This window comes from Sciurus carolinensis, chromosome 6 (assembly GCF_902686445.1).
Source record: "Sciurus carolinensis chromosome 6, mSciCar1.2, whole genome shotgun sequence".
In the NCBI taxonomy this organism is placed as follows: domain Eukaryota; kingdom Metazoa; phylum Chordata; class Mammalia; order Rodentia; family Sciuridae; genus Sciurus; species Sciurus carolinensis.
In genome coordinates, this window is record NC_062218.1 from 43,961,085 (window position 1) to 43,972,332 (window position 11,248).

General features: G+C 38.4%; 1 protein-coding gene across 1 annotated transcript; it reads left to right on the forward strand.

The window, feature by feature from the left end:
• The first annotated feature begins 401 nt into the window (after positions 1-401).
• Positions 402-9,881, forward strand: Gzmk (granzyme K). The gene is made up of 5 exons (XM_047556518.1): positions 402-524; positions 721-868; positions 6,508-6,658; positions 7,407-7,676; positions 9,496-9,881. Exons 1-5 carry the CDS (start codon positions 464-466, stop codon positions 9,655-9,657), a joined length of 792 nt encoding a protein of 263 aa, XP_047412474.1. The 5' UTR covers positions 402-463; the 3' UTR covers positions 9,658-9,881.
• Positions 9,882-11,248: the final 1,367 nt, after the last annotated feature.

Consider the following 11,248-nt stretch of genomic DNA (forward strand, 5'->3'; position numbering starts at 1 on the left):
TGTGTCTCTTCATCATAAACCTATGTCCACATGAAAAATAGTTATTAAATGTGATCAGGCACCATTTTATGCCAGGAAAAATAGTAACTATTGCTTTAGAACAATGATCATCTTTGAAGTCTGCCTGCAATTTTATTAGGTTCTTATGGCTTGGATATTTTTTATTCTTTCACCATTTATAACATGAAGGCTCTTATCCAGATACTGGAGTTGGTTACTTCCAGAAATGAGTTCGTTATCATAGGAGCACACGTATGCCTCCCAAAAAGCACAAAAGCACAGACCTGAAACTCGCCAAACTGACAAGACACTTTTAATACTTAGGTGTGAAAAATTTTACCTCTAGAGCCCTTGTGGTGAGAAAGTTAAAACTTGCAAGAACAAAATTCAGTCTTCAGAACCTTCTTTGTTCATCAACTGGAATGAAGTATTTCACCAGGGCTTTTAAATACAGGGCATTAAAATGACTAGATGTTCTTTGCCTCTGTTTTTCCTAATAGCTGGGGCTCACATGATTCCAGAGTGTAAGTATCTCCTATTCTTACCGAATGCAAAAGTTAAGTGAATTTCTAGTTATTATATTGTTGCATTATAGATAAACAGATTTTCACAACCCTTTTCCCCCGACCCCTCAACTTTGAAAATGTCGTGACTATTAACGGAAGAATTATATGTAAATGCTTGGATTTTTTTGTGAAATCTTTTGGTTTGTTTTTGTAGGTTTCAGTATGGAAATTATTGGAGGACAGGAGGTAGCACCTCATTCCAGGCCCTTTATGGCTTCCATTCAGTACAACGGCCATCATGCTTGTGGAGGAGTTCTGATCCATCCGCAGTGGGTGCTGACAGCAGCCCACTGCCACTCTCGGTGAGTCCCTCCACATTTCCATGGGCCTGTTTTTCTTTCAGGCTGGCTAGAAGAGGAGTTTGCCTCTACTGGGTGAGCGATCCAACCGCCCTTAGCTTTTGTGATCACCGACCAGCTGGTGGGGTTTAGGGGCCCTCTTGTACATCCACATTTTCTGCTCTGGGTTTTCCTTTTGGAGAGAATGGGGCTTCTTTTCTCAGGCAAGATATTAAACAAATCCAAGTCCTCAGTCTAATGCCCCAGGGACACAGGAACAGTAACAAAGAAAGCAGCAGCTTTCCTGGTCTCTTTAGACCATACTGCCCCGGCTGGGGGAGGGGGGCAGAAACCTGAGCTTCCCCTGTCTTCTTCATCTTCCCCATTTTACAAGTGGGAATTATCATCATAGTACAGGGTTCCCTCCTTCTCTGTGAGCGCTATGTTCCCAGACATTCCTGAGATGCCTGAACCCTCCAAAGGTACTGAAACCCATAGGCACTATTTTCTTCTATATATTCTTACCTATGATAAAGTCAAACTTATAGATTAGGCACAGTAAGAGATGAACAACAACGATAATAAAGTAGAACAATTATAACAAATACTATAACAAAACCCCATTTGTGTATAATGCATCAAAATGTAGTCTGTAAAAAAATTAAAAACTAAATAAATAATTTTTTCAAGTTATTTCAAACTTATGAATTGCTTTTTAAATTAAAAATATTAATTTTCCATCACTGGACCACACGTAACTGAAACTGCAGAAAACAAACCTATGAATGTATGAGGGAAGACTACCATAAACTGTTTCATGGGGTTTTGAGAACTAGATAGTACCAATCTAAGTAGTTTAGCATGTTTGACACATTTAATAAATACAAATTCATTATAGTCAATAATGTTAGTACATGTATGAGAAGTCTGATTTGCCAGTGGATATTTGGATTCCTTAGTTACTCAGCCCCGTCATTTAAACCAGACGTTCGTGGCCCACAGTTTGGGAATCACAGCCACAAGAGGTAACAACTATCCTGTGTGGTTGAAAAAAAAAGGTTATAGAGGATTTGTACAAAGAAAAAAACAGTAAGTTATTTTTCAGGGTTAGTTAGAATGAAAGCTTTTCTGAAGACAGAGGATAACCTCCCAAAGTCCATTTCAGGCCAGGATTCTTGCTTTGGCTGATAAAGCTCAAAACCCATCTTGGGATGCTACAATCATCACAGGAGGAAAAGCAGTAGAAAACTAGTTTGGTGTTTGTTATTTCATTTGTTCATTTGGGTTCAGTTTGTTTTGTTTGATTGCATGTTTGTTTCCTTATGTTTCTGGCCTGGATAGGCTGAGGTGGTGCCTCCTCCTTCCCAAGAAGCTCTGTAGCACTTCACATGGTTTGCTGCCGTGTTTTCTGTCCAGGTATCAGCCATGTCTAAACCGAATAACTGAACTGATTTTCTTTTCTTCATGCTTTCTTCATGTTGTGTGATGGTCCCGTGTTAATGGAGTTGTTTGAGCATAGAAGTTTTGAAGCCTGAAAACAGGAGAACTTCTGTTTTATTTCTAAATAGCAAGTCACTGATTTCCAGTTTCATGTGATTACTTCATTTAAGTGGGGTTCTTGCCTTCATAAAACTCACCCCCATTTCTCCATAACTTCTGTCCCTCTTTTCCTGGTACTTGCCCCCTTGGGACCAGTGAGGCAATGAGTGTCAATAAAAATATATGTACAACTTCAGATATGCTTATGGTACATATTCAGATGGACTATAAGCTCCCCGGACACAGAGCTTAACTTATAAATGTTCAACAAATGCTGGATGAAAAAAAGGAAAGAAATGGGAGGATTTTTTTTGTTTTGTTTTGTTTTGGTTTTTGTTAAGCCTGAAACATGATGTGTGAAGAACCATAAACTGCTATAGGAAGGTAAATAATATTGAGTTGAATTTTCAGTTTTGTCAAGTGGGCTTAATTCAAGAGAAGTAGATTCTCAAATTGGAGGACAGAGATTATTTTTAAAAAAGAAATTAAGAAAGAGTGTAGAAAGATCCTGGAGTTTAAAAAAGATTGCTAAATATCATTTTAAATGACTGGCTGGCTGGCATATAAAGAACACCAAAATATGTAGATCAAGTTTCCTCTACAGGATACTTGGGTGTAAAAATGTAGGCAGATCAGTGCTTAGAAAAATATTAAGGCTTATGAAATTCAAAATATTTATGAAACAGTTCAGTGGTGGCTGCCCACAAATGTACTCACACGTATCCTGTGGGAATGGTTTACTAACCCAGGCCTCCCTCTCAGAAAAATGGCAGAAGGGGCCAAATCTGGGGGTGCTCCCTTCTCACCACCTATCCACTCAGTTTCTCCATTAGTACCTGAGCCCCTTTGTCAGTTCCCTGTCAAATATGAAAGGAAATGGTAAAAGGTTTCCTGCACATGCTCCTTTTCAGGATTTTAACTTACTAGAAACAAAACTTTCACCAGTTGTTGCCCACAGTCCTCCTAGTTGTCCTCTAATGCCGTCCCTCATTGCATGCTTCCCCCTCTCTCACCTGCTCAGCAAGTTATTAGGCAGAACTTTCCACAGCCCCTTCCAAGGGACTTATTCCACCTCACACACTCAGGTTTCTCTGAGTAAAATGGCTTTGGATTCCAACCAACTGACTTCTGATGCAGGCTGCCTGGACAGCCTGGAATCTCCGCCTTAATATCTGTCAATTTACCTGAACCTCAAATTCCTCATTGTGAAGTGGGGAATCATCACCTACCTCATGGGGCTGTTGTGAGGCATTAGGGAAAATGCTAAATGCTCATCATAGAACACAAGACCTCGACAGACATTATCAAGAATCATATTGCTCTCTGTGCCTTCCATGGTAATAACCAAGGGGCTAATCTGATGATCCACTTGTATTGATGGGATGAGACTGGGAAAACCTCAGTCTCTGAGGCAAGAGAGACCTCCAAGAAACAGGAACCCTGCCTTTGCTGCCAGGTCTCTGGAGTGGGCCTAAGCAGAGTCACTTCTCAGCAGCATGACATGCTGACTGAGGAAATAAGAGACTTGACGAGGCTTGGCATGGTGCTTAATGAGGAGTCGAAGAAAGAGCACTGAACTTGGAATCACAAAAGCTGGACTGGGGTCCTGATTCCCCCACTTAAGAGATGAGACACCTTGGACCAGTCAGAGAACACCCTTTTACTAGTGAGGAATATAACACTCAACAGTTTTAACAACACCTAGAGGGGTATTGTTAGGCTCAACTGAGATCAGTTTTTATAGACATTGTCAGAAGATGGTGGGAAAAAAATTATTATAAGCAAAACTGTGGTTCTGCTCTATGTGTAATTCTGTTCCAGGTAAGTCCAGGGTGGGACTCAAGATGCTGCATATTAAACAAACAGTTCCGGGCAATTCTGAAGCAGCTCTGAAGACCACTCTTGGAGAAACCCTGAACTGTGCAAATAAATGACACTTGTATTATTAGCTCTCCTTTCTGTGAATTCCAGGTTTAGCTAAAGAAATGGCATCCTAGAACTCCAACAATTTCACGTATGCCATGGGCAGACAAGTTGACCTTGTTGGACAGGAACTACAGTTGAAGGGAATCTAAAAGTTGAAAGTTCAGAAAGCACAATGGTCTGCTTGGGTTGTTTTTGGTATTAGCCTGTCCCAGTGGAGATAAAAATCATCAAAACATGTCCAAAGCAATAGCTAGTCAAGGAAATGAGTAAAAGATGAAAGAAAACTAGAAATTTTCTTATTACCCCTCCCTTCATCAGAATCCACCTTCCACACCCCACATTTGTCCTTCACAGCCCTCCTTGTTTATGCAGACACCCACTTTTCTGTGAGAGTGTTAACCCTCAGGATTTTATATCCTCTTTCCCTCCAAAGTTTTGGGGTTAGTGGGTATGTTGAATTTGAATTTAAATCAGTCTTAGGAAATCCAATCTGCATCCTATGAGAATTTCATCCCCATCCTGATTTTGCAATAGACAAACTTTTCAACAAATCGAGCTGGAATTCCCAAAATAAACTCTTTTGGTAGAAACCAAGAAGTGGTCGTTCCAGGCAGTCACAGATCTGCCATGTGCAAAACCCTTCCCACCACAGCTGTGCGCACATTCTCCCAACCTGAAACAATCATTTCTTCCTTTCTCTATATGTTTCTGTGTCCGTCTTAATTTTTATGAATCTCCAGTAATCTGTATGTATGAGTATATGTGTTTTCACTGATTTCTCCCTTGATCCCTTTTCAAATAGCAAAGAAATAGTTCTATGCAAATGAATAAATATAATTATTTTTATAACCTTCTTTGTACCAAAACAGAATTTGTATGGCTTTTGAAAAGACATACATTGCAAGGGGCTATATCTATAGCATACAAAGTCTCCAAGGTGTTATCAAAAATTTTAAAAATAATAAAAATAAAGAAATAAAACTATTTTAAAATCATTTCTATTTTCACCATTGAATATAAATAAAACTTTATCAAACATACAAGTAAATCAGAAACACTAGTATTAGAACTGTGTACAGTCAGATATTTTTTTGAAAAGCAAAACAAAAAAAAAACTGTGTTTCTTCATCTGACTCCTTGGCTTGTACCCTATACATCTCCACAATGGAATCACCAATGGCTACTAACCTTAATGTATCTTTATTTCAAATTTCCAAGTATTTTCGCCTTGATGGAAGTTTTCTTTTCTCATCCAAATCATCTTTCTAACTGAGAATACAGTACTTTTGAGCCTATTTGACTACCAGGTAACAGATCCCCTGATGCCTGAGATGAGATGTCAATAGGTGAACGTGGATACAGCTAAGTCTTCACCTGAATCTTTTAAACACTTAATAATGGAAAGAGGGAAAAGTTTTGGAAGCTGAGCTTGGTGGTACATGCCTGTAATTTGGAAGTCTGGGCAGGAGGAGCATAAGTTCAAGGCTAACCTCAGCAATTAAGTGAGCCCAAGGCTCAAAATAAAAAATGAAAGGAACTGTGAATGTAGTTCAGTGGTACAGTGACTCTGGGTTCAATCCCCAGTATTGGGGAAAAAAATTCTAGAGATGAATGATAGTTATGAATAAACAGCACACACACTTATTTTATATACACACACACACTTATTTTTATATATAAATCATTTATATATTTTTAAATGCTCAAAATGAAATATTTTGATATGTGTTTATATATATATTTATATACATATATATAACATATGTATATATTTGCACAATAAAAAATCCCTTAGTAATTGTTGGTATAAATCTCAAACCACAAACTCAAGAAGTATAATGTCTTTTATTTTTACATAAATGAACACAATTTTGTTGTTAACTTGCTCTAAGTCAATTAGGATCTCACCTGTTTTTTTTCTGACAATCGGGTCCAAGTTCTGATATTCTTCAGCAATGCTGGGGAATTGGGCTGGAATGGGGTTGCAGGCATGTCATTTGGCCCTTGATGTCATTCATTCATGATGGGATCCCCTTTTACCTCTGCGACTCTACCTAATCCTAAACAGATTATGTTGGAATTTGTCCTTGGTTTTGTATCTATGACTCTGTCATCTCTGCTCCCCACTGGAGGGTTTGAAAATAATTCTGTTACAGTTTTTTGTTTTTGTTTTTGTTTTTTGTTTTTTGTTTTTCCAGATTTGCCAAAGGCCAGTTTCCCACAGTGGTTTTAGGAGCACATTCTCTGTCAAAGAATGAGCCCTCCAAACAAACATTTGAGATTAAAAAGTTCATACCATTTTCAAGACTTAGATCAAATTCTAAATCAAATGACATAATGCTGGTAAAGGTATGTATCATTGCATCAATTTCTCCAACATTCTTATACAGCTTAGTTCAGTAAATTAAAGGGTCTACGTGGAAGCATGTTAGCACCCTCCCCATGTTTGAGGTGATCATGATAAATTCTGCAAGGATCCATGTTACTCTATTCATCACCCTAAAAAAGAAAATCATTTGTCACAAATGCATCAGGAATGCATTTATATGAGGAAAACCAAATCTGATGCTCCATATGGAAGAAAGGAACATCCCAACAGGCCCAAGGATCCACAATGAAAGCTTTCCTCCAAATGCTTTTCTCATGAACAATTGGAAAATGCGACAGTCAATTTTACAAGAGCCAACCAAGTGACTCAGGGACTCAGAAGTGAGTTACAGCTTAGATTAGACCACACTTTGTCTAGTTCAAATGTAGTCTAGACCATACTCAAGGGTCCTATCCAGCAGGAAACAGCCCAGCCCTCAATCATGACCCACGGATGTTATTCCACAGAAATCCATCCAAGGCAGGGTAAAGGCCACTTGCTTGAGACTGGGCAGAATTCCCTGAGCATCAGTAAGGTCCCCAGGGACTAGAGAGCATGTTCAGAAAAGTAACAACCACAAATGCAGCTGCAGGCTACCACCAAAGTAGACTGAAGAAGAAGGGACGCCCTCCTAAAACAGAGGGACCACACATTCATTGCACAGGCTTATAGCAGAATACTGCTGGGGAAAAAAAAATGGTAATTTATTCACTTTTTTCAATCTGTCAGCTTCACACAGCCGCAAAACTCAACCAGCATGTCCAAGTGCTCCACCCGAGATCCAAAAACTATATTAGAGCTGGAACCAAATGCCAGGTTACTGGATGGGGAGCCACTGACCCAGACGTTTTCAACATCTCTGATACCCTTCAAGAAGTCACCGTGACCATTATAAGTCAAAAACTTTGTAACAGCCAAAGTTATTACAACCACAATCCTGTTATAACCAAAGACATGATATGTGCAGGAGACACCAGAGGCAAGAAGGATTCCTGCCAGGTAAGAGTCTCTCATTCAGACAGGCATCTGTAGAGTACTAACTCTGAGAAGGAGAGGCCTGGAGAACACAAAGCCACAATTCTAGGAACACACTCTCCACTTCTATCCTCTGATCTTTTACGTGTACCAATATGAATGGAAGGAACTTCCCCAATGCTTAATAAGCACTCATTAAATTGTTAATCAGGACAGTAGACTATAACTGACAAATTTTACAGGCTGTACGAGGGGTGTTAGCATGACCCTGAGGTCGTGAGTGGTGATTAGAAAATGAAGACAACTCACCTCTCCACACCAAAAACAAAACAAAACAAAAGGAAAAAACAACTTTTAAATTAATCCATATGGAGGTCTTTTAAGATTCAAATGCAAAATGCTCAAATATACAGTAAGTGTTTCTTAAATAATGTTGCCTGTCTTAGTCTGCTGGGGCTGCTATAGCAACATAACTATGAACACCTTGCAACACAACATGAGTGGCTTACAAAGAACAGAAATTTATTTTTCACAGTTCTGGGAACTGGGAATTCCAAATCAAGGTGCCAGCAGATTTGGTATCTGGTGAGGGCTACTTTCTGCTTCCTAGATGATCGGTTTTCACTTTGCCCACACATAGTTGAAGGGGCGAAGGGTCTCTCTCGGGCCTCTTTTGAAAAAGTGCTAATCCCATTCATGAGAGCTCCTCCTCCATGACGTATGACTTTCCAAAACCCCACCCCCTACCACTATCACCTTGAGGGGTGAGAATTTCAACATATGAGTTTAGGGACTGGGAGCAGAGGCCATAAACATTGAGGCCATCACTGATTAACAAAACAGAATAATAGTCATTATATTTTTCAAAACCTTTCGTTTATAAAATTGGTAAGGAAAAAATTGGGTGTATGTATAGAGGTGACTAATATGTAGCACAGATGGATTATTAATTTTTAAAAAATTAGAATACAACAGTTACTATATTAATTATTATTAGAAGGAAGGTTATGATGCTTTCTAAGATCCCATGAGGCTGTGGTATCCCAGGACCATCTGCCTCCTGACCATGTAATCATGGCTGACCAGTGGACAAGGCCCAGCCGTTTGCCATGTGGCCAGCAGCTGAGGCTGAGGCTGTTCTTCACATTTGAAAGCCAGCTCTTTGTTTAAAAGGCCACACCACACCCTTTATAACTCTAGCTTTTCTTGATAGAATTTAATTGGATGTTTTGTTGTTAGAGTGAATCCTCAAAAATCATTTCATTCAGCAAGTGTATATATCCATAGTGATGGATATTCAACCATGTGATGATGCAAAAGAATAATAAAGCAGATAGTCCTTGATGTCTAGACATTTACTGCACTGTATTGCTCTTTTCTGCTCGTCTCAATATCATTTGGATTTCAGGTCCATGAGCACCAAAATGAAATTCACAATTTAGAAAATTTATTTTATTTCAGTGGATTATTTCAAACTTTATGTCCACCCACAGTTCAACAAATAAAGCTCAATAGTCACTGATTACCAAGGAATATAAGTATACATTGACATAGATGAAGAAAGAAAAGAGACAGTGTAAACATAGAGGCAAAGTCACAGTCGAAGAGAAAAACAGAGACAAAGAGACAGAAATATAGTCTTCGAAAGACAGAGAAACTATACTGAATAAGAGGCTGTGTCAGGCAATTGCAGAGGCAAGAGAAACCAAAGACCCAGATAAGAATATGTTGGGTAATCAATTGATAGAAAATCGTTGGGTAAACAATTGATAGAAAACAATTGTTGGGTAAACAATTGATAGAAAAATCTCAACAGCTTCTCATCACATTTCCTTCTTTCCAGGGCGACTCAGGTGGCCCCTTGGTTTGCAAAGGTGTCTTCCATGCCATAGTCTCTGGAGGTCACAAATGTGGCATTGCCAAGAAACCTGGAATCTACACACTATTAACCAAGAAATATCAGGTTTGGATCAAAAGCAACCTTGTCCCACCTCAGGCATATTGAGATTGCAAATAATTTTCTCAGATCTTCCAGTTACTTGCACTTTTTCACCATATGCTCACAGATCAATATCAGATGTAGGTGGATACAGGTACAAGTTCAGTTGGGATAAATTTCTATACCTGGAAGACTCCTTTTGTTAAGGAACTAAGCTCTTTTTCATGCACGTTGCTGATGTATTTTTACCATGCTGATTTCATCCTAAATAAAATTTAGATGATTCTTCATTTGTTTTCTGTGGACATGAAGTAATTTCCAAATCCATTCCACCCCTATTCCCCAAAGGGCAATAAGGTGACTAAACAAGACAGTAATGCTACCACCTTAAACAGGTTTATATTGTGATTTTTGCTGAATCATGCTAAATTGTTGGGGTGTTTTGTAATTGTTGTAAGAACTTGTAACAGATTTTTAAGTGTTCAATACAGTATTATTAAAATAAGCACAATCATATACAGCAAATCTCCAGAAGTTATTCATCTTGTAAAACTGAAACTTTATAACAGGTGAATAACAGCTCCCTACTTTCCTCACCCTCAGTCCCTGGCAACCATTATTATTTAAGTATTTATGAGTTTGGTTACCCCAAATTGTATTTTTAAAATCATAAATAGTAAATAGAAATGCCCAACTGAAGAAAATCATCAAAGTTCATACAAATATTTGAATAGTATTATTCATGTCACATTTTGTTCCAGAAAGTATTTAATGCAATATACAAAGTACCTGCAATAATACAAAATATAAATTTAAAAATAAATTGGTGACAATATTGGTGTAAAGGGGAAATGAAATTAAGAAAGAGGAGAGGAAGGCAGAAGTGTTCATGTGGCACTCAGAGTGCAATTAAATTTCTTCCTATACATGTGTTAGCGAGATTCACATTTGACTCTATGCTTCAGCCAATGTGAAAAAGGTCAATACAATCAGCTATATGAATTATGGTATCCAAAAAACAAAATAAACTGTTTGCCAAGAAGTATGAATTCTGGTGCTAGAATTGAGACTAGAGAGAACTTTCTTCCATGGTCCTTCTAAGCAGAGCATTGAGATAATGTATGCATCATTGAAATATCACATGGTTTCCTATAATATGTCCAACTTTTATGTATCAATTAAAAATTAGTACAGAATAATATTTTAAAAAGAACATTGCTGTGTTTCCCCCATCCCTCCCACTGACATCAAAATCCCCTGAGGTTGACCTTCTGTTCAGAAATTAAGATTGAATAGGTGAACCTGAAAATCTGCATTGTTTAAAAATAACTCAGTTGATCTTGAGTCAGGGAATGGAAGATGACAGAGTAGAGAAAAGCTGCATTCCAAGCAGTTCTGTAACTTGGGACCAAAACAGCAGGTGTATAACTTCTCGGCAAGGTAATGAAAGAGGAATTTCACTAAAATTCAATAAAAAGGTGACTTAGGGACACTGAAATTTGGGTACAATAAGCAAAGAAGAAAGAATACATCAGAGTCAATCTGGTGACCTCATGAGCACTGTGGGTGCAAATTCACCACAAGCAAAGGGAGGGGAACAGAGATTTGGTATGGAAAAGCCTGTGATAAAAAATGCTGCCTAAGCATAGCTGATCCA